General features: G+C 37.7%; 1 protein-coding gene across 2 annotated transcripts in view; it reads right to left on the reverse strand.

The window, feature by feature from the left end:
• Positions 1-25,285, reverse strand: part of PAFAH1B1 (platelet activating factor acetylhydrolase 1b regulatory subunit 1) — a 71,044-nt gene that overhangs the window by 21,569 nt on the left and 24,190 nt on the right. For both annotated transcript variants that reach the window (XM_004433290.3, XM_087440636.1), the window contains one exon: positions 14,119-14,339. In XM_004433290.3, coding sequence (XP_004433347.1) covers positions 14,119-14,150 — 32 coding nt within the window. In that variant the 5' untranslated portion in view covers positions 14,151-14,339. The remainder of the gene's footprint in view (positions 1-14,118; positions 14,340-25,285) is intronic.

Here is a 25,285-nt window from a genome sequence, read left to right on the forward strand (position 1 = left end):
AAGCTCACATAACAGATAATATATATATGTAATACATGCATAAATTATAACAATTATGATCTTAATAGACTTTGTTTGGTAAAGGAAAGATAATTGGTGATACTTTTCCAGGTAAGAATATTAAAGATTTTATTTATTCATTTTTTTCCCCCCAAAGCGCCAGTAGATAGCTGTATGTCATAGGTTCACATCCTCCCAGTTGCTGCACGTGGGACCCGGCCTCGCGTTGGACGGAGAAGCGGTGCCCCGGGGCGCGCCCGGGATCCGAACCCGGGCCGCCAGCATCAGAGCGCGCGCACCCAACCGCCAAGCCACGGAGCCGGCCCTCCAGGTAAGAATATTAAAAGGAGAAAAATGCAAAATGACTATTTCTTTTTCCTTATTTAAAAAAAAAAAAATCCCAACACTTGGAGATTACCACTGCTAACCTTTCAGCATAGTCTTCTCATACCATGTTCTTCGCCCATACGTTCACATCACCATGTACACATACGTATGGCTTTTAGTCAAGTAACAATCTGCTAGTTTCATTCAACGTGTGAAAATCTTTTCTTGTCAGTATTCATTTATGACATCATAGTTATTAATATTCTAACAATATTTCATTATATAGATGTACCAAACTTTATTTAAGCAATGATCTACTGCTAGATTTTCAGGTTGTTGTTTCCAATTTTTCATCATTTAAAACAATGTTGCGAATAAACATCCACGTGGATAAAACCTTTTTCACATCTTTACATTGGAGTCATAAGATGCTATAGACTGTTTGTGTCCCCCAAAATTCTTACGTTGAAACCTAATTCCCCAATGTGATGGTATTTGGAGGTGGGGCCTTTCAAAAGTGATTAGGTCATGAGAGCAGAGTTCTCACAAACGGGATTAACACTCTTATAAAAGATGTACCAAGAAGCAAGACCTCATGAGACACTGAATCTGCCAGTGCCTTTATCTTGGACTTTTCAGCCTCTAGAACTGTAAGAAATAAACCTGTTGTTTATAAGCCAACCACTTTATGGTATTTTGTTATAGCAGCCTGAACAGACTAAGAAAAAAGATATATACATTTTTAGTACATTTTGATAGCTATTGTCAAACTGCTCCTCATAGTTGTATCAATGTACACTCCTACCAGTAGCTATGAATGTCAGCCCTTTACCATCTTTACTTGTCAAACACGTGATTAGCATTTACCTACTTAAAAAAAAAAGTTGACACCCTTTAATTTTGCTTATATAACTTTATGAAAATGGTCTAGACGTTAAATTTTTTAAACTTCTGCAATATTTCCAAATTCTATGTGGCTTAACCTAACACCTGTATTTTAAAAAGATGCTGTGTAGCAAATGCAAATAATTAGAAAGATGTAGGTAATTCCAAATGTGCATAAAGCAGCACCTCAAAATAGCTGTACATTACATTTACACTTTTTATAAAATGTTAAATCCAATTTAAAAAACAACTTTCACTGTCTCTTCTGATCTTAAAACTATCCTATTAAATACGTAGAAAGGTGTATTACTCCTACATCATATATTGGCAGGCTGATTTATCTAAGGTCACAAAACTACCAAGGAGTGAAATAATTTAAGATAATAATTCCAATCAACATTTACTGAGTGGGTGGGGAAGAAATTGGCTCAGCAAGTGGAGCTTTGCACCCCCCTCCTTTAACTAGAGTTGTTCCATTTTTATATATTTCCATATATTGTATTTCTCCAAAAATGTTTTAAAAATGGATTTATACTGCTCTTAAAAAAGCCCTACACACAAATCCTTGAAGCCAAGTCTGACTCACATTTTTAACCACTAGGCTTTTGTTTTGGTAACTGACTAGATGTGGGAGATGGGAGAAAATAGTTGATTCACAAGTTTCTAGTGGATGGCAGTAACATTTACTTGGACAGGAAACAAGGCAAAGAGGAGAACAAAGAAAAAGAGGTAGGAATATTATACGTTCAGTTTTAAACTTTTTCACTTCAAGTAGCTATAAGATATTTAAATAAAGATATATGACATAGGAGGTAACTGGATATACAGGTCAGATGCTAGAGATACAGGTCAGAAGCTAGAGACAGATCTGACGTGAGAAAAAGATTTGGGAAAATTAGCAAAAAGATAACAGTGATTCAAATCACGTTAAGTGTTGAAAGACACTTAGGAAGAAGGGATATAATGGGAAGTAAAAAGGAGACTAGAATGTAAATGAGGGAACCTTAACAGATAGCAACATTTAAAAAGCTATCAGAGAATGAAGGAACCTAGTAAGAAAATAACAGAGGGCCGGCCCCGTGGCTTAGCAGTTAAGTGCACGTGCTCCGCTGCTGGCGGCCCGGGGTTCGGATCCCGGGCGCGCACCGACGTACCGCTTCTCCGGCCATGCTGAGGCCATGTCCCACATGCCTCAACTGGAAGGATGTGCAGCTATGACATACAACTATCTACTGGGGCTTTGGGGGGAAAAATAAATAAATAAAATCTTTAAAAAAAAAAAGAAAATAACAGATGTCAGCAAAGCAATGGAGAAGAGAGCTTCAAAGAAATAGAAATGGATAACAGTGACAAAGACCTGAGGGAGGTCAAATAAAGTAAGTCTAAAAAGTGTCCAAGCAATCTGACTACAAAGAGGTCCCTATTGACTTTAGCAAGTGCAGTTTGGGAACTTAAAAGCAGCCTCAGTATTCCATTCCACAACAAGGTTTCAAATGAGCACTGCAAAATATTGGAGTTGGGGAGGAGCAGTGAGTTTTGAGAATATCAGGGATAGGTTGTCTTTCTATCTAATGAAGGTAAAATATTTAGTTAATAACACTATGACACGTGAGAGTTTTGAAAAAGAAAGAGATCACATGGCATTAATATCATAATACCGAACCACCAAAGAGCAAGATATATGTATAAAAATACCGCGAATAAATTAGAACTGAAATTTAAGTGAGTCTGATACCATTAGGGATAGCTGTATAACATACTGATGATGTACAAAGTCTACAACCCAGTCCCAGAAGAGTCTAGTCAATTCTATTTCCCTATCAGATATAATTTAGTCAGTCACACTTCTAGCCACATCAGGTAAACGATGTTGACAGAGTCAAGAAATAGAAGTGGGGTTCTCATGGCCAGGTAATTCTGGTACCATCATCCCCATCGCCTCACTACTCAGTATCTAAGCCAACTATGTGATCCAGTGAATGAGAAACCTCTAACTCAGGCAAGGTATACTACTGTCACTTAAAGTAAGAGTAAGACTGAAGAATCTCTTAGTTCTAACAGCCTAAAGGGTGCTTCTAGGGTTTGCTACTAATTTCAGTTGTTGACCTAGAGTTGATTTTCATCAGTTTTATCAAGGATGGAAAACTTATCTCTTTTGAAACAAGTGGACATCAAGGCACAAGTTTATAATAATCTCTCAAAGAAATGTCATACACATGATTTAAAGTAATCTATTAAGCCTCAAAAGATGAAGAAAAGCAACCAATCACTAGAATCAAAGAAAAATTCATGCAGAAGTGTAACAGGTCATTCTGAGTAGACCAACACCAGTAACCTTATATAGAATTAGAAAAGGTGGTTAAAACCAAAAGAAAGAACTGAGATGAAGGACTATTTTTTTAAATTGCTTCATTGAGGTCATACTGGCTTGTAACATTGTGTAAATCTGAAGTATACATTATTATATTTCAGCTTCTGTATAGACTGCATCGTGTTCACCACCAATAGTGTAGTTTTTATCCGTCACCATATATATGTGCCCCTTTACCCCTTTCGCCCTTCCCTCACCCTATTCCCCTCTGGTAACCACCAATTTGTTCTCCTTATCTATGTGTTTGTTTATCTGATTAAGGACTTTTATCCATGAATAAACCACTGGCTAGATAGGGCTTAGGCTTATATATGGAATAGCACCACACTGGAAATATTCTATTGCTGTCCTTTAAAACTATTACAATAATAAATGAGATTGTGTTTGTTTTCTAAACTATTCCAAGTTTATTAAAAAGCCAGGATTAGATTTTTAGCATTTTCGCCGACCTCCTACACTTTCATCATTGTTCTTTTATCCCCTAGGATAATTTTTGTAGCTGTAATATCAATCATAACACTCCAGTACTATCAAGCCATACATACACTCACACTCTTATAAAGGGAAATAAGATTTTTTTAAAGTTACTCTGAATGCTGTGAACTGCTAGTTAAACAATAACAACTAAAAAGATTGGATAGCACCAACAATAAAAGCAGAATACTTCAGGGTTCCCAGCATCTCTTACAAATTTAAATCAGAGCAGAGAGAATTACAGAGCATGCATTAGAGACTGAGGTGGAAGCTATTTTTCACAGGTAAAGAAACTGAGGCTCATCGAGCTCAAGTGACTTTTTGGCTAGCAAGTGGGGGAGCTGGGAATCAAACTTGGGTCTTCTGAAGCCAAAATGACGGCAACAGTATTTTTCAAACTGTGCACTCTAGCACTCAATGTTGCGTAAAAATGTTCTGGGAATTCTATAAGTATTTTATTTTAATTTCACTGTTTATATGAGGAAAAACATGGTTAAGTCAAAAGCTGACAAAGTGAGATGTTTTCTTACCAGGTCCATTAAAAGAGATACACTGAAAAGGCTGATCTCACATATTCAGGAATTAGGAAAGCAATGGAGTTAATGTGCATTGTTCAAAAAGGCTGCAGTGGCCCAATGATTCTAGGATATCCTTAGGGTTACGAGGGCACACCATTAAGATAACAGAGGAAACCAGGCAGGATCAAGTATGCAAGTTCATATCACCAAGAGCACATTGTCATCTTTAGTGCCCTACTCCAGAAGACATCCCTTACACCACACCTCAGGCAGCACCATCTTAGACAAACACCAAGATGAACTACATAGTCCCGAGGGAAGACGTGAACCAAGTTCATTTCAAGTGCAGAGACACTATAGAGGGTAATTCCACATGCTGCTGCCACCACAGGATATCAACCAAGTCTCAGACAGGTAACAAGACTTCTTAAATATGCTACAATTGCCCAGAGTCTTTGGGCAAAGGGCAGCACAAATGTAAAGAGTTCCTGGCCATAAGTCTTACACCTCTCCAACCACACATGCCCTGACAAAGGGTTACAATGATCATCCTTCACCATCACACTTGAAAATACCTACTTCAAAAGGGTAGTAGTCTAGGATTCAACTACTACCAGTCTTGGGACAAGTACAAGCCCAGGAAGAGGTTACAATGAGACCATATCCATGGCAGTGACGAAGTAAAGGAGAAAGAAATTTGGGCGAGTGGATCTTAATTTTCACCATTAAATAAAAGAGTATGTGCCTGGTATACTAGCCCGCCAGTTACTATTTCTCTTCAGCAGAGATCTGGGTGGGAGGTAACATCGACTCCTCACTCTCCACACGACAGCAGCAACAAAACTATATCTACAAATAAGTATACCACATTGGATTTTTTTTAAAAAGCAAAACCAAAATAATGAACACAAAAATATGCATTACTGCTGTTCATTCTCATACTCAGATGAAATTATTTGAATAATAGAACCACAAGGCAGAGGGCACCACTGAACAGTTCAGTTTTGATCCTCCCCCTTCTTATTTATATTTTCTTCTTTACCCTTTAAACCTATTAAGAAAAATAACTTTACTGAAAACTAAGGTAAATGAAGATTATAATTATAATATGATTTTACACTAACCAAGCTAAACTCCCAATTCTATTGTTTCAAGTTAATGATACACACATTTACTACTGACTTTTAAAAAAGAAGTTGCATGGCCTAGTATAAGTCTGAGGTCAGCGATGTCTCCAGAGAGAGAGAGAGAGATTCTGCCTCAGTTTCTCAGTACAACTTGCAACTTTTAAAACATTTTCTCCCTTTTCCTCTAATTTTAATATAAGTCCACAGAAATTGTAAGACATTTATTTTATTTAACTGTGAGATTCATTCAGAATATATTCCTGTAATTAGTATTTGGGTGGTGAACATGATGTAATCTATGCAGAAACAGATATAATGATGTACAACTGGAAATTTATACAATGTTATAAACCAATGTGACCGCAATAAAATAAAAAATAAACAAAAAGAATACATTCCTGTAAAAAAATTATTTTGCATACTGAAGAAACCCATAAGGAAAAGTCAAGTTGGACAATAAGAAGGACAGCCAATATAACTGTCACATATTGAGAAGTTTGAAACATTTACATTTTTTAAACATAAAGCAAATTTTCACTATAAAACAAGGAAGGTGAGAAAAAAGCGGGGGTGGGGGAAGGGATGAGTATCTGGTATATCCCCAGCTTCATACTTGGGAATATAAAAGATTAGGTTATGGTCCCTTACATTCCAGGAACTTGTAAATCTATCTGAGGAGCAAAACCAAAGTTACCAAAGTGTGTGAAACCCAATTCAAATAAGAGAGAAATGAGAATGAATGGAAAAAATCTTTTTATAAATGCAAAATGTGAGTTGGACCTTAAAGCAAAAAGAAAAAGTAGGCATTAGAGGCAGGGGACTGAGGGCGAGAAAGAGACTGGGAATAAGAATGGTACATGATGGAGATCTCAATGTATATCTGATCAAATTCTTCAACATTCTTGACTTTAAAACATTCCTTAGGGGCCAGCCCCCGTGGCTTAGCGGTTAAGCGCACACCCTCTGCTACTGGCAGCCTGGGGTTCAGATCCTGGGCACACACCAACTCACTGCTTGTCTGGCCACGCTGAGGCGGTGTCCCACATACAGCAACTAGCAGGATGTGCAACTACCACACACAACTATCTACTGGGGCTTTGGGGAGAAAAAAGGAAAAAAAGGGGGAGGATTGGCAATAGATGTTAGCTCTGGGCCGGTCTTCCTCAGCAGAAAAAAAAAAGGAAGATTGGCATGGATGTTAGCTCAGGGCTGATCTTCCTCACAAAAATAAATAAAATAAATAAATAAATAAATAAAACATTCCTTAACAATGAAAAGGTCTTCATTAACATTAAAAAAAGATATCTGTTAATATTTTAAAAAGAAATTTCTCAAACTTTCAACCAATAAATGTAATAATTAATGGTAAAACACTAAAAATATTTGCATTAAAGTCAAGAACAAGACAAGGATGCCTATAATCACTATTATTTAAAATTGTTCCAGGGCCGGCCCCGTGGCTTAGCGCTTAAGTGCACGCGCTCCGCTGCTGGCGGCCTGGGTTCGGATCCCGGGTGCGCAGGACACACCGCTTCTCCGGCCATGCTGAGGCCGCGTCCCACATACAGCAACTAGAAGAATGTGCAACTATGACATACAGCTATCTACTGGGGCTTTGGGGGAAAAAAAAATAAAATTAAAAAAAAAATAAAATAAAATAAAATAAAATAAAATTGTTCCAAAAGCAATCCATCTAAATAATAGATATAAATACTGGAAAAGGGATTATGATAATGAGAGAAACGGCTGACAGGATGAAAGAGATTATGAAGGACATGCAAGCAAGAAAAAGTTTAATAAAAGTGGTATTTTAAAAAGACGTATTTATGAGAAGTATACAGGCAGACTGGATGGGATAGCAACTAAATAAAGGAATATCACCGTACAGTAAGTGAAGCCCTAAAGAATAAAAGTGACGATCCCTTAAAATTAGGTCATATTAATAATAAGCATCCCCAGAATTACCAGGCTAAATACAGGTTCCATTTGTTGATAGAGCAGAGTTTTTACGCCACATTGAACAACAGGATAGTCAATAATCTACAATACTGCTAATAATGGATTTATATTTTTAGAATTGGTAGGGTCAAGTCATAATATATGGTTGTCACTCCAGTGCTGCCTGATGAATCATTTACTTGTCCCTGGCCCCCTTTCCTCACTCTCAAATACCTAATTGTTTGACCTCCAACCTCACACAAAAAATAGGAGCTACTCAGCATATAACTTTCTCAAATTCCTTACTGGTATTTGTGGCACTGCCTTCCTCTCTTCTACAATATGTTTTTTCTTCTCTCTACTACAATCCTCTAGAACACGATTCAAATCTTTCAGTGAAATGAAATGTGATATGGCACAATAAAAGGGCTTTGTATGACTTCTACAGAAAGTCAACAATTTTAACGTTGATGACCATATCTTGAGTACCTTTAGAGATGCCTACATTTCATTCTTGTCAACAAATTTTGAAATATATTTTTTGAAACAATCAGCAATTTCATAATTTTGGTTCAAATTGACAAATGAAGTGTGTGTTTTTGTTTTGACAAATTAACACTAACAGCAGGAGAAAATATCAGTATTCCTACAGTATAGGATGTCATTATTTGTTATCTGGAATAATCAGAATATGATGCATTCTACTGAATGAAATATTTCAATTACAAATTTTTCAAAGAATAGAGAGATTAAACATAACACAAACTGAGAATACTTTATTCTTCCACTGAAGACTCAGAAGACCTTTTATAATCTTTTACCTCAAGGCAATAATTAGAAACATTAATAATCATTGTATGGGAAGTGATAATATAAGCAATATGTTTATAGGTTCCATGATTATCAACATGTTAAAGTTTAAAAAGCAGCAGAACTTCAAAAAATAAGCTGGATAAAAGCAATATATTAAGAAGTTTACGTTTAAATATATATTTAATTTTATAGTCAATGAAATTACGTAGCTGTTTTTTATAAATACAAAAATTTGAAACTGAGATATGAATTACAGTTACAATCTCATTTCAGTCCCAGCATCTAATTCATTCATGTACTTTGCTATTGTTGCCCAGTATTAAGAAAACTGTAATTCACACAGGTAAGTAGTGCAAACAGTAACCAGATTTCAACAGCTCAACTCGCAGTCTCAAATATTCTTCAATTAAACTGAGCCAGATTTAAAAAGGAGTGGGAAATAACCTGTTTGAAAGCTGAATCACTAGGCAAGATCTAAACACTGCTCTCCTTCTTTATTATAGATCCTAAAGCCAGACAAGAAGTGTCCAAAACTTCAAGCTCTACAACTGTTTGTAATAGGATACTGCCACAATGCAAGGTATTGTGCCTCCTCTTGCCTTTACAACTATTCACATGATGACAATGTGCATATGTACCAGAGCCTTGTCTGGCATATAACTCAACTCCATGAACATGTGCTGCTGTCATGTGTTCTTATGTAAAATTTTAAATGTGTAGGGTAGTGCAGATCTTTACTTTGTTTTAAAGGCCAGGACAGAACCACTTTCTAATCAATGCTAAGTATATACAACATTCAAACATATGCACAAGAGAAACTTGAACATCTCAACTAACCGCAGAAGTTAGTTTTTTTAAAGTAAAACACAGCTTAAAAATATATTATAGTCATGAAAAGACAGGGAGGAACCCTAAATACATATTGCTAAGTGAATGAAGTCATTCTGAAAAGGCTATATACCATATGATTCCAACTTTCTGGAAATGGCAAAGCTACTCAGACAGTAAAAAGATCAGTGATTGCTAGGGGTTCGGAGACATGGAGGGACGGACAATTTAAGAAAGGGTAAAGAGGGCCGGCCCTGTGGCTTAGCGGTTAAGTGCTGGCGCTCCGCTGCTGGTGGCCCGTTCGGATCCCGGGCACGCACCAACGCACCGCTTCTTGGCCATGCTGAGGCCGCGTCCCACATACAGCAACTAGAAGGATGTGCAGCTATGACATATAACTATCTACTGGGGCTTTGGGGGAAAAAATAAATAAAAATTAAAAAAAAAAAAAAAAAGAAATTATAACTGCCACCACCAGCATCTGAAAGAACTAATTTCCCCACACCCTTGTTACCCACACCCTTGCTAGCAAAGACTATCATCAGTATTTTTTCATTCCGGACAATCACTTGGAGAACAAACTGCATCTTGCTTTGTTTACAGATGTTAAACATTATTGCAAATGTTTACTGGCCAACTTTTTGTTTTGTTTGTGAATGGCCTTAGTATTACCTTTTTCTCATTTTTCTACTGGTTGTTTGTGATAATTTTCATCAATTTTGAGGACTTCTTTATACATTCTAGATGCCATTCCTTTGTTACATGTTGCAAATATTTTCCCCAGCTGGTCACCTGTATTTTAATTTTGTTCGAGGTCTTTCTTCATACAGAAATTTTATATTTTGATATAGTCAAATTTACCACTTTTTCTTTTGGTTTCCACATTTGCTATCTTTAGGAAGTCCTTTCCTACCAAAAAGCTATATTTTCTTCTACCACGTCTACATTATTATTTTGTATGTGTGGGCTTTTACTTCATGTGGATTCAAGTTTATTCTATTTTAGCACACCCGCTGTACTAACACTGTTTGCTGAGCAGTACATCATTTCCCTATTGATGTGAAATGTCACCTTTATCATATGCTACATTTCCATAGACAAATGGGCCTGTCTCTGAACTTTATCTTTTCCCCTAACCTATTTGCTTATTCCACAAATACTTTACTTACTACTTTCATAGTAACATTTGGAAACTGGTACAATTAGTTCCCCTCTCATTTATTTTTTAAAAATTTTTCTTAACTATTTTTCTGTATCTTTCTCTTCCAGATGAATTTTAGAATCAAGCTGGTCAAGTTCATGAAAAATTGTTTGGATTTTGAGTGGGATTGTATTTAATTTTATTAATAATTTGGGAGTTCTGACATCTTCCCATTGTTCATTTTTTTCACCAGAAACAAGGCAAAGAAATCTTTTCTACTACATTATCCAATAACAAAAACAATCTATTTTTGTATGCCATCTTGTTTCTGGCCACCATACTAAATCCAGTAATTCTAACTGTTGATTCTGTTGGATCTTCTATGTAGATGTTATCACCTACACATAAGTTTGGTCTCTTCCTTTCCAATAGTTCTATTTAATTCTTTCTGTTGCCTTACTGCATTGGCTAGAATCTCAAAAATACGTTTAAGTGGTAGCAGAAACATGGAAACCCTGAAGTCGCTCTTGACTTTAATGGGAATGCACCTGATATTTCTATCATTTACTGTAAATTTCTGGCAGACAGCCTTAATCAAGTTAAGAAAATATCCTATTCCTTATTTTCTAAAAAAGTTTTAACAATCAGGAACAATTATTAAAAATACTATCTCGTATCTTCTCAATTGATCATATGGTTTCTCTATTTATTAACATAGTAATTACATTGATAAGTTTCTTTTTTTTTTTTTTAAAGATTTTATTTATTTATTTATTTATTTTCCCCCAAAGCCCCAGTAGATAGTTGTATGTCATAGCTGCACATCCTTCTAGTTGCTGCATGTGGGACACGGCCTCAGCATGGCGGGAGAAGCGGTGCGTCAGTACGCGCCCAGGATCCGAACCCAGGCCACCAGCAGCGGAGCGCACGCACTTAACCGCTAAGCCACGGGGCCGGGCCAATAGGTTTCTTAATGTTGAAAAATCTTTGCATTCTTGGGATAAATCATACTTGGCTAGGAATAACTTTTTTCATATGCTAATGGATTCAACTGTTATATTTATTATTTCGTATCTTTGCATCTGAGTCCATATAAAAAATTAGCTTGTAATATTCTTTCTCTATTATTTTCCTCTTCTCTAGTGTTGCTATCAGGGTTATTCTAGCCTCATAAAAAGAGTTTCTAGGGCCGGCCCCATGGTGGTGTTAGAAGATCATCACTTTGCAAGAACCATCAATGGATATTAAATCTAGAGGAGAGGGCCGGCCCCGTGGCTTAGCGGGTAAGTGCACGCGCGCTCCGCTGCTGGCGGCCCGGGTTCGGATCCCGGGCGCGCACCGACGCACCACTTCTCTGGCCATGCTGAGGCCGCTTCCCACATACAGCAACTAGAAGGATGTGCGGCTATGACGTACAACTATCTACTGGGGCTTTGGGGGGCGGGGGGGAATCTAGAGGAGAAATAATGGGAAACAAGAATGTTCCCATGGGCCGGCCCCGTGGCTTAGCGGTTAAGTGCGCGCGCTCCGCTACTGGCGGCCGGGCTTCGTATCCCGGGCATGCACCAACGCACCGCTTCTCCAGCCATGCTGAGGCTGCGTTCCACATACAGCAACTAGAAGGATGTGCAACTATGATATACAACTATCTACTGGGGCTTTGGGGGAAAAAAGAGGAGGAGGATTGGCAATAGATGTTAGCTCAGAGCCGGTCTTCCTCAGCAAAAAGAGGAGGATTAGCACGGATGTTAGCTCAGGGCTGATCTTCCTCAAAAAAAAAAAAAAAAAGGGAATGTTCGCATGGTCAAAGTGTCTCCCCACTTATTTGTTGAAAAGGAAATAACAGTAACTATACAGTGGAGAAATCAGGCATCTTGACTGAGAGATCAAAATGAACATCATCATTGAGGGGCAGGTGGATATTGTGTGTCTCTAGATATGACATCCTGAGAACAATACAAAATTACTTATATGGTATTCTGGCGAAGAACGCATAACTTGAATCTAATCATGAGGAAACACTGGACAAATGCAAAATGAGGAACACTCTGTTACTAAAAAAAAAGGACTATTCTTCAAAAATATTAATATCATAAAAGACAAAGAAAGGTTGAAGAAATGTTCCAGATTAAATGAGACTAAAAAGACATGACAACTAAATATAATACCTAATCTTAAACTACATGGTATATTAAAGAGAAAAAAAAAAAATGCTATAAAGGACATTATTGGTTCGACTGACAAAATTGGAATATGGAAGGCAGATTAAAAAAAAAAGTATTGTGTCAATGTTAAATTTACTGAAATTGCTCACTGTACTGCCGTTTTATAGAAGAATATCCTTATTCTTAGGAACTGCATACTAAAGTATCTGGGGAAAAGGTCCTTGATGTATGCAACTTACTCTCAAATGGTTTAGGAAAAAAATACCGTGTTGTGTACACGTGTACACACACACACGCACACACAGCTACGGCGTGCAAATGGTAGAAAATGTTAACAATAGGTGAATTTAAATAAAATGTATATAAGTATTCTTTGTACTAATCTTACAACTTTTCTATAAATTTAAAATTGTTTCCAGGGGCCGGCCCTGTGGCTTGGTGGTTAAGTGCGCGTGCTGCGATGCTGGTGGCCCGGGTTCGGATCCCGGGTGCGCATCGAGGCACCACTTCTCCGTTCATCCTGAGGCCGAGTCCCACATACAGCAACTAGAAGGATGTGCAGCTACGACACACAACTATCCACTGGGGCTTTGGGGGGAAAAATAAAATAAATAAAATCTTTAAAATTGTTTCCAAATAAATAGTTTTTAAAAAGCCACAGGAAATTACAAAAAAAAAATCTAGAACACGAAGTTAATTTTTTTCCCCTACATTCTTCACCTACAAAAATAGAATGCTATAAAACATGGGATGCTATAAGATACTATAAAATAGCAGTGGTCAAATCATTTCATGCTTCTCTCATTAATGCATTTGCATTAACTAATATGTTAGCCACCTCACGAAGTTCAAATCCTATAACAGCCATTGGATGGCAAAAGATAAAAAATACGGTAAGGCAAAGGAAAGGCATTAGCAGTAACAACAAGAAAAAAGTTTTCATTTTTCTAATACATGGATTCCAGACTAAAAAATTTAGAAGAGCTTTGAAGCACCTATCTTCCTATTGACTATAATATACTTAAGACAAGCTTAGGATAAAACTTATCCCAACTAACTTACTTGTTTGTTCTGCTTTAAACTTACATACGATAAAATCACAAGGGTAAATAACGCTATGTCAAGGTAAGACCCAGTTTTTTTTTTTTTTGGTGAGGAAGATCAGCCCTGAGCTAACATCCACGCCAATCCTCCTCTTTTTGCTGAGGAAGACGAGCCTGAGCTAACATCCATGCCCATCTTCCTCTACTTTATATGGGATGCCACCACAGCACGGCCTCACAAGCGGTGTTGGTGCGCACCCGGGATCCGAACCTGGGCTGCCAGCAGCGGAGTGCGCACACTTAACTGCTACGCCACGGGCCCGCCCGAAGACCCAGTTTTAAAGTCAGAACAAACTGCCCAAACCAATATCTGAACACTCATAACAATAGTTTTAATCTTAGAATACATCTCCCAAAGCTGTATTTTAATTTACTAGTTTGTCCTTTATGAGAAGGTTTTTTTAAAAACACAAAACAGAGAAACTTACAGTTCATCTCGTTGTCTCTGGGACAGCACCATTTTGGCTGTAATATCAAGCTTATGTGATACAGTGGTATGTCCCTCCTCTGGGAAATCAAAAAGCTTTGCGATCCCTGGATTTATAATTAAATATGTCACTAAGTGGCTTCCAGGCAGGGGAAAATGATTCTTTTACAAGTGAATCCAACCAGTAACCAGGAGATATTCAACAAGTAAGGTTCATTCCACCTAAGGAGAAAGAGAGAGAAAAAAGATTATTTCTTTCACTTAGAATTTAAATTATTTCTAAATTATTATATGCAGTTTATACTTTCAAAGATGAGGTTTACTGTGATGCTAATATGAATATTAGTGAAAATCAATGCCAAAATATATAGTATTTTACGTATTTTAAATTATCTTTAATAGTTTACTGAGCCCAAACAGCACTATTTTTAAATTTACCCACTCACAACCATGTCACCTGCCAGATACATTGAAACCAATTTTATTAAATTTTAAATACTAACATATAACTTCTCCAGAAGACTATATAATTTTCTTGTTTAAAGACAAAAAATAAAATTTTCTAATTTACAAAAAAAGGTATAATCTGAAAAAGTAAGACCGTTAAACTGTCTTTCATAAACTGTCCACAAGCCAAAAGGTGTCAACCATAACTGAAGTACCCTTCAAGATTGAATATTAGTGACCAATAATCTTAGAATAGCTGATATTACTTACAATGTAAACCATTTAGCAATCTCATGCCCTCCTAACAAATACATTTAATCAAGAAACAATATTATTTCAATTTATTTTGTATCCTTTAGAAGCATGTGTTTTAAAAAAACATAAAAAACTGAAAGGACTAGCCTAGATTCTATGTGATCACATAGTAATCTAATTTTCTAACCTAGTTTTCGGATAATATTAATATTTCAGAGCCCTTTCTTTATACTTGTAATACTATATAATTTTATTTATTTATTTATTTCCCCCGCCAAAGCCCCAGTAGATAGTTGTATGTCATAGCTGCACATCCTTCTAGTTGCTGTATGTGGGACGCGGCCTCAGCATGGCCGGAGAAGCAGGCGCGTGGGGGGACATGAACCCGGGCCGCCAGCAGCGGAGCGCGCGCACTTAACTGCTAAGCCACGGGGCCGGCCCATATACTTGTAATACTATAAAATCAACTTCTATACAATATCTAAAAAGTATTGTGACCAGCTCAATAAGAGTAAATGTAGGTAAAAGTAAAAAAAAAAAAAAAAAAAATCAGAATTTTCTTAAAGAATTATTCTTTAATTTTTTTTTCCCCCAAAGCCCCAGTAGATAGTTGTATGTCATAGTTGCACCTTCTAGTTGCTGTATGTGGGATGCAGCCTCAGCATGGCTGGAGAAGCGGTGCGTCAGTGCGCGCTGGGGATCCGAACCCTGGCCACCAGCAGTGGAGCGTGCGCACCTAACCGCTAAGCCATGGGGCCGGCCCAAGAATTATTATTTAAATTTCCTATTTTACAAAATAATTTTAAGTTTAGTTTGTCTTATCATATTGTACAAAAATAGCTAGATAGAATCTCCACTGTATTTAGAAAAATATATCTGAGATAGTCTTGCTTAAAACGCAGACTAGTGGTACCTACAAAATTCACTTGGAAGGGAAACTTCAAAAGAAATAGGAAATCATCCTCCAAATGAAATGAAATTAACGTCTACCAAGGGGTCCAGGGGACCACCTATCAAGAGATACATCATGGACAGAGGAAACAAGGGCCATTTCTTGAGTACCCTTTTCATGCCATGCCAGGCACTATTCCAGGCACTGGGGATACAGTGGTGAATAAGCCAGTCAAGGAGGAAAAATGAGAGAGTACACTCTGGTTTTAAATACGAGCTCTGAGTCAAAAAGTGAGCACTCAGGTGTTACCAATGGCAGCTGCAGACTTCAATGGAGATCCTTTTCCATTGAGCAATTCCAGTAAATATAATCACGGATTTATTTTATCATCTTTAATTCTTCCAACCTGGAGCCCAGCTAGCTCAAAATGATAGCTGAAAGCCATCATTCCACTACGTCTAAATCCAGAGAAATATAACTAATGTCAGTAATAAATACCAGCGGATTTAGAACCAAACACAATGGAGAACCCAGAAAACCATCCCTCTTTGGTATTTAACAACTCCTAATTATTTAAGCCTCACTTGTCTAAGTCTTACTTGTCACCAAGCCAAAGCATGTAGGTACTCACACTCTGACAAAGGTCACAGTACGGTAAGTAAGGATTATCTGACAGTGGTGACTATCTGAACTGTCTACAGGTTTCTATTATCTGGGACGATGGTAATCCACTGACAGAGAATTAACTGTATAAATCAAAGTGAAAAAGGGACATGGCAAAAATCCCTGTTTAAATCAGGAAAAAACTCCACTATATTATATATTTTATCAGGTCCAATTTAATTATAGAGAGACTGCCTCTAGCCAAAAAAGCAAACCAATGTGCAAGAATTACAATAGTACTAGAATAATGATAAAACCAAGACATAAACAAATCATTGACTGTATAATGATGTACTACACAAATTATTCATTCAATAAACACATACAAAACACTTACTATGTGATAGGCACCAGGTTTAATGAGGGAAAAGAGATGGTCTTTACACTCAAGAAGTTACAGTCTACTGGAAGAGTCAGCCAAGAAAGAGACAATTAAAACACTATGAAAAGTGTGACAAGTATTACCACATAGTGGATGAGATGACTCAGGATGAAGCTGAGGAGGTAAGCAGGGGCTAGAACACAAAATAAGCTCAGGTCTTTACAATTTATCCTAGGGGCAATGGAGAGCCATTAGATAAGTTTTTTAGAAAAATCACTCTCACTTTTATAGTGCAGAAAGACTGGAAAGGAAGGTATCAGATAGGAGGCTTGCAGTAATGAAGGTGATAGATGATGAGGATCCTCACTAGCATAGCAGCAGTAAATGAAGAGAAGTGGATGGATTTAAGCTATTTACCAGGCAAATTTTACAGGGTTGGTGAACAGATGTAGGCAGCAAGAAGGTGAGAGAGAAAGGTCAGTTAAGGAGTCTGGACAACTTCCAGAGATTTCTGGCTTAGAACCAAGTGGAACAGGAAGGCAGTAAGTATGATCCACTCCATTTTAGATACGTTGATTCCAAGATGCCTGTGAGATTTCTAGCAGGAAACTGTACAAACAAATCAGCTCTGAAGAGAACCTACCAAAAAAAAAAAAAAAAAGGTTTGGCCCTTATCAGCTTATCAGCTTAGAGATGGTATAATTGAAGCCATGACAATGAATCAGATGATCTATGGAGGGTGTGTAGAGCAAGATGAGCAGAGAGCCTAGGCTAGAGCCAGGCAGAGCAACACCAACACTTAGAAGTCTACAATTAAGGCTGAGAGGAAGCAGTTAAAGAGGTAAAAGTAAAAACAGGAGAGAGTATGTCACAGAGGCCAAGGGAGTATTTCAAGAAGAGGCAATCTACAGTATACAAAGTTATCCAACTATCAAGCAAAATAAGGTCTGAAATGGGTCTGCTCCATTCAGTACAGACCTCACTGATAACCTTGATGAGAATGGTTTCGATAAAATGGTAAGGACATGGTTTAACATGGTGGAAACCATATTTAAATGGGCTGATGAGTGCAAGGAGATGAAGTAAAGATGATATCACAAATAAATATCTTAAAAATGGATGGAAATGTTGAAAAGCAGTTTTCCTGATTGTTGTTTTTCTCAATGAAGTGAGATGTTTAAACGTTAATGGCGCAGAAAGAAAAGACACATGAGAAATAAAGGAACAAAGAATTTTAATATCACCATTTTCATCCCCTAATTAACCAAAAGCAAACAAACAAGAAACAACCAGACATGACATATCTCTTGAGAGAAGAACACTACACCACCTATAAAGTATTCTTGCCACAAAATCAAATCTAAATCTGTTCAAGTCTCTGGCTCCAATTATCAATTTGCAAGTATAGAGGGCAGAGAAATATGTTCAAGACACCATGGGGATATAACTAGCAAAATCCAGACTGTGAAAAGCACTATAAAATAAACGACCCAGTTTCTTCAAATAAATTCTAAAGAAAGAAAGAAAGAGTTGGAAAGCGAAACCTATAGATTGAGAGACAAGTAACAAATCAACTGATGACAATTTACAGACCATATTTGTTATTTAGATCTAGATTCAAAAAAATTGTAAAATAAACAATTGTTTGTAAAATAAACCAATGAATAAACATTTGGGGAAATATGAACGACTGGATGTCTGATGATATTAAAGAATAATTGTGAATTTTTCAAGAGTGATAACACTACTGTGGTTATTTTTTAAAGTCTTTTAGAAATATACAATGAAAATCTTACCAGTAAAATATCATCTCTGGGATTTGCTTCAAAAAATTTAGGGTGGAAGGGCCGGCCTGGTGGCTTAGCAGTTAAGTGCGCAAGCTCTGCTGCAGCGGCCTGGGGTTCGCAGGTTCGGATCCCAGGTGTGCACCCAGGCACCACTTGTCAAGCCATGCTGTGGCAGCATCCCATATAAAGTAGAGGAAGATGGGCCCGGATGTTAGCCCAGGGCCAATCTTCCTCAGCAAAAAGAAGAAGATTGGCATCGGATGTTAGCTCAGGACTGATCTTCCTCACACACACACACAAAAAAACGTAGGGTGGAAAGAGTGGATGGGGAGAGACATATGAAACAAGATTAGCCTTGGGTTGATAACTGTTGAAGCTGGGTAATGGGTACATGAGGGGTCATCACACTATTCTCTAATTTTGTTTATGGGTCTGATATTTTCCATAGTAAAAAGTCTTTTTTAAAAATCAGAAGAGGGAATTACTCAATGGAACAAAGACCTAAGGGAGGAGGAAGAGAAAGGAATGAAAACCACATGTAGAAGTCTTACACAAAAAGATGGGTCACCCCTTCCACTGTGTTAGAAAGAAAGGAGAAAAAGATGCAAATATGTTTTTATATTTTGGGAAAATGGGAAGTGAGGTCATTTGCTGAGTAGGGGGAGTAAGGAAGAAAGCATTAAGAGGTTTAAAATAGCTGCTATGAAGAATGAGAACAAAGAAAGGATACAGAAAGGACATTTTTTAGATTGGAGACTGAATTTTTGTGTGTGTGTGTGTGTGTGTGTGAGGAAGATTGTCCCTGAGCTACCATCTGTGCCAGTCCTCCTCCATTTTGTATGTGGGACACCACGACAGCATGGCTTGATGAGCAGTGTGTAGGTCCACGCCTGTCATCCCAACTGCTAACCCTGGGCCGCCGAAGCGGAGCAGACAAACTTAACGACTATGCTGCTGGGCCGGCCTCAGAGACTGAATTTTTAGTGGTGTCAATCTACAAAGATGTAATTTTTCTTCAGCAAGTATGTCCACTGTGGCTGCAGACACAGAAAAGTCATACATTTAGAGATCTAGGATGGGGTTGAGGGCTTGCAAGGTATGTGTGATGAATGCATGATGAGGAGAGATGAAATAATGGATTAAAGAGCCTAAAATGCATTGTGCAGAAAGCAAAAACAGCAAAGGCAAATAGAGAGGAGAGGGCTCAAGAAAGCAGAGGTCTTGGGCCAGCCCCGTGGCTTAGCGGTTAAGTGCGCGCGCTTCGCTACTGGCGGCCCGGGTTCGGATCCCGGGCGCGCACCGACGCACCGCTTCTCTGGCCATGTTGAGGCCGCGTCCCACATACAGTAACCAGAAGGATGTGCAACTATGATACACAACTATCTACTGGGGCTTTGGGGGGAAAAAAAAAAAGGAGGATTGGCAATAGATGTTAGCTCAGAGCCGGTCTAAACCTCAGCAAAAAGAGGAGGATTAGCATGGATGTTAGCTCAGGGCTGATCTTCCTCACACACACAAAAAAAACCAGAAAGCAAAGGACTTTATGTCCTGGGAGAATACTTGAAAGGTTGTAGTCAGAGAGTGGGATAATTAAAGACTTCCCAATTTGTTAACTATTATTAACTTTATATTATTATTAACTATATGTTAATAATGCCTTTCTTACAACTAGCTAAATATTGATACATGGTAAAGAGAGACAACGGATATGATGAGCACTAGATGCAGATTAAGAAAGAAGATGTGGGTTCAAGTCTGTCATCAACTATACAACCCTAAGTAAATCATCTAACTTTTCTGGAAAGTAATAACATCTAAGGTTCCTTTTAACTGAAATTACTTCATCCTCTATCAATTTCTTACTTTTAAGTCTTCCTACCTTTAACATATATTTTTTTGCTATTAGAAAGCACAAGTATGTGATTGAGCTATCATACTTAAAAATATAATATAGAGAATGTACAGTATTTCTCAGAGTTACCTTTCCAGTTAGCTTTTAGCCTAATATTTAAACATATAATCGTAAAATATCCCGACAACAGAAATAAATGGTTCTCAAACGGAGGAAAAGAGATAGAGTATTTTGCAATGAACAATCTATACTCATAACCAACAGTACAAATAAATCAGGCAATATTTTCATACCACCTGGCAGAGGAGTTCTTAACCTTTTGTGAGGGTCACTAGATTCCTTTGAGAATGTAATGAAAGCCAAGATCTCTTCCCTCAAAGAAGCACATATGAAGATAAACAAAATATTACATGCATTTTCAGGGGGTTCACAAATCCTTCCCAAGTCAACATAATGAATGAGAAGACTTATTTTTGAAATGTATTTTGGCAGTACTTCAATAATCTCTCCTAAGCTACTTGTATATATTACAAACATATTTCATATAAGAGTCTGATTTATTGATTTGCATGTCAATATCTAGATGTTCTTAGAGATCAGATTTTCTTGTCTAAGCACTAGAGACAGGCTTCAGTATGCTTTTTGGAACAAAGAATTCTTAAGCACTCTATATTCTAATATTATATACACTTATCTGCTACACCAATGCAGCTCTCCTAGACAACAATGTCTAATACTTGGGTAAGTACCTCACCATAGAAAGAGAAAAGGGAAAAGTAAAAAAGAAAACAAAAAGGAAATAACAGAGCATTAAAAAATACTCTTATAAATCAGAACGATGAGTAAATTATTAATTCAAATTCTTCTCGGGCCGGCCCCGTGGCTTAGTGGTTAAGTGCGCACGCTCTGCTACTGGCGGCCCAGGTTCGGATCCCGGGCGCGCACCGACGCACTGCTTCTCTGGCCATGCTGAGGCCGGGTCCCACGTACAGCAACTAGAAGGATGTGCAGCTATGACATACAACTATCTACTGGGGTTTTGGGGGAAAATAAATAAATAAAATAAATTCTTCTCATTTTAAGTTTCAGTGTGTTAACATAGGTTTCACACTTATCAAAACAACCTTTATAAAATATTATTTCATTAATAATCTATTTCCTACACTGGTCCTTGCCAACTAAGAGTTTATGAAACAGGGGTAAATAATACAGAAAACAAAGAATGTGTGAGGGAAAACATAAACTAATTATATGCTAATAGTAGCAGAGTTTAACATAAAAAGTGGAAATCATCAGATTTATTTATTAGATGTAGAAGAAAGAGTTTAAGAGAGCCACTAAAAACTTATATAGTAATTGATTACCAACAGTTCCTGCTCTCATGAAACTGTCACTCAACAGTGCTTTATTTCAAGAGGGTCAGCAGATTATCCACCTTGTTGAATAGCACATATTATATAGCTCATAAGCCTAATCCACATAATATTTTCCAGATACAGCAATGAGGCAAGGCAGAAGCTATAGTCAATCAAGAATTGAGAACCTTTGAGACCAGTTAGTTGTTTTTTTGTGTGTGTGTGTAAGGAAGATGAGCTCTGAGCTAACATCCATGCCAACCCTCCTCTTTTTGCTGAGGAAGACTGGCCCTGGGCTAACATCCACGCCCATCTTCCTCTACTTTATATGGGACGCCGCCACAGCATGGCCTGACAAGCAGTGCATCGGTGTGTGCCTGGGATCCCAACCCGGGCCACCAGCAGCGGAGCGCACGCACTTAACCACTACGCCACGGGGCAGGCCCCAAGAGACCAGTTAGTTTTTAAGAGTTATGTAAAATCTGGGCCGGCCCCGTGGCTTGGTGGTTAAGTGCACGCGCTCCGATGCTGGTGGCCCGGGTTCGGATCCCGGGCGCGCACCGAGGCACCACTTCTCCGTCCATCCTGAGGCCGGGTCCCACATGCAGCAACTAGAAGGATGTGCAGCTATGACAGACAGCTATCTACTGGGACTTTGGGGGGAAAAAATAAATAAATAAAATCTTTAAAAAAAAAAAAAAAGAGTTATGCAAAATCTGTTGTTTCCCAGTAAATCGTATACCTCATGATACTCTACAAATCATCAGGTTTTTAGAATAATAGTTCCAAAAAAACAGAATTTTTCTCAAAGTCACTAGTGGGACATAAGATATTTTATTAATCTGTATGACTATTCATATTACAGATAAACCCCTCTTGATGTTTCCAACTAGTTTTACCATTTTGTCCAATTATCTTTTTTTTTTTTTGAGGAAGATTGGCCCTGAGCTAACATCTGTTGACAATCTTCTTCTTTTTCTTTTTTCTCCCCAAAGCCCCACTACATAGTTGTATATCCTAGTTGTAGGTCCTTCTAGTTCTTCTGTGTGGGACACCACCTCAGCATGGCTTAATAAGCAGTGAGTAGGTCCGCGCTCAGGATCCAAACCGGCGAACCCCAGGCTGCTGAAGCAGAACGCGTGAATGGGGTCGGCCCAATCCAGGTATCTTTATATAGGTTTTGTACACAATAATCCACTAAAGAAAAAAGTTAATCTTTTTAAAAAGGTGGTAAAAAAGAACGAAAAAATATTTGCCTATAATTTAATGAATTTAGATTTCAATTTGAGGGCCGGCCCCGTGGCTTGGCGGTTAAGTGCGCGTGCTCCGCTGCTGGCGGCCCGGGTTCGGATCCCAGGCGCACACTGACGCACCGCTTCTCCGGCCATGCTGAGGCCGTGTCCCACATACAGCAACTAGAAGGATGTGCAGCTGTGACATGCAACTATCTACGGGGGCTTTGGGGGAAAAAAATAAATAAATAAAAATTATAAAAAAAAAAAAAAAGAATTGTTTAAAAAAAAAAAAAAGATTTCAATTTGAGTTAGAGAACTAAAAGCTACTTTCTTAGTTATGCTGCCTATACAAGATGTTTTAAAAGAATCGGACCAAGGCTTAAAGAGCACAGATAACCAGCATCCAACAAAAAAGAGACATAAAATTTATTTACATCACGTTATAATGTTCCTACCTAATAATCTGTTTTTTAGATAATCAAAAAAGAATCAAACTGAAATATATAAGAGAATACTGAGGTAGAATATAGTAAAGTCACAAAAAAGTTAAAGAGAATTAGATAGAAATTTTATATTTATGAAAAATCTGTACATTTCCATTCTAAAGTGAATGTTACAATTCCAAGAATATTCTGAACGCAAGCAAGGTACAACACTATGATACTTTAGGCTTAGTTAGACAATCAACTCAGCAAATGCTTGGTGAACCTCACCTAAAATTTCAAGCTACAACGAATAAAATTTAATCAAAACAGAAAATTACTTTCTTTTTAATGTACTAGAAATCAGGTGGAATTTATCAAGTAATATTTATGAAAATATGAAATGGGGGCAAAATTCAGGATTCCAGTTCTATAACTTAAAAGCTGTGTTCTCGGGGCCGGCCCTGTGGCTTAGCGGTTAAGTGCGCCTGCTCTGCTACTGGCCGCCTGGGTTCGCATCCCGGGCATGCACCGACACACCGCTTGTCCGGCCATGCTGAGGCCGCGTCCCACATACAGCAACTAGAGGGATGTGCAACTATGACATGCGGCTATCTCCTGGGGCTTTGGGGAAAAAAAAAAAAGGAGGAGGATTGACAATAGATGTTAGCTCAGAGCCAGTCTTCCTCGATTGGCATGGATGTTAGCTCAGGGCTGATCTTCCTCACACACACACACACACACACACACACACACACACACAAATAAATAAATAAATAAATAAATAAAAGCTGTGTTCTCATAGCTTAAACCTCAGTTTCCTCATTAAGCCTGAGTTTTCTCAACTATAAAATGGACTTAAATGTGAAATTTACCTCATAGGGTTTAGTGAGAATTGAATAAGATAATAATGTAAACAAATTCTATATACTAAGGAGTACCATATATGTTAGCTACTGCCATCAGTTTTGAACTTTAAATATATCTTCAAAATCCCAGCTAAAGAACAATGAACGCCAGCAATGAACCTGGGACATGCCTTCTTATAAAAGTCCCTGAAATTGGCTTAATTTTTGACACTTTTTTCATAAAATGTAGTGAAGAATGTGTAGATCTCCTGGGTAGTATAACATGACTGATGTTTTGCAAATTTTAAGAAACGAAAACTGAAGCAATCATCTCCCAAAACATGGTCTTCTTGCCCTTCGGAAAAGAAATGTTTTTTCACTTCTGCTGTCTTCTCTTCCCCTCACCATCCCTAATTTGTTTGCACCACCCAAATCATTCTGATTTCTGTATAACTAACGCCACAGAACATACACACATGTGTTTTGAGTTGTAGTCCTCATGATATGGGGGTAAAAGAAGGAACAGCTCTCATCATTTAAATAAATAATGGTGGGTATTTTGAGTGTGCCTGCAAATTCTTCATCACTTCATCAGATGATGCTCCTTATCACAGCACACATGATACCAGGTTATAGGTTTCTCTAAGTTCTCAACATTTGACTTGGACTATTATTCTAGGTAAAAAACTGTTTAAAACTGCATCATTAATGCTATACCGCAATGCAGTCAAATAATGAAAAAAATACGTAAATTTACCTATGAAGTCAATGCACTGCATATTCTGAAAAATACCCCAGTCTACAGTTTAAATCTGTGAGATTACATATGACAACAAAGTACCCAAAAATGACTTCATTTCCTTAAATCATTCTTTATGATTTCCTCACTTTCCCATCTACAGAGATAAGCTTCTCAAGTTCTGAGATTGTTTTCTAATAAAAATAAAGATGGCAAAATAAACCAAAATATCAACTGTTCTGCAGTATCTTGGGTTCTGTGTGAATAATTAAATATGAGAAAAGTTAGATTTTTCCCATCCTCACAATTTGAAAATGTTAGATCACTGCAAGTTTTTAATCAAATACCTAG

This window comes from Ceratotherium simum, chromosome 16 (genome assembly GCF_057802395.1).
Source record: "Ceratotherium simum simum isolate JZ-2026a chromosome 16, ASM5780239v1, whole genome shotgun sequence".
NCBI classification, from domain to species: Eukaryota; Metazoa; Chordata; class Mammalia; order Perissodactyla; family Rhinocerotidae; genus Ceratotherium; species Ceratotherium simum.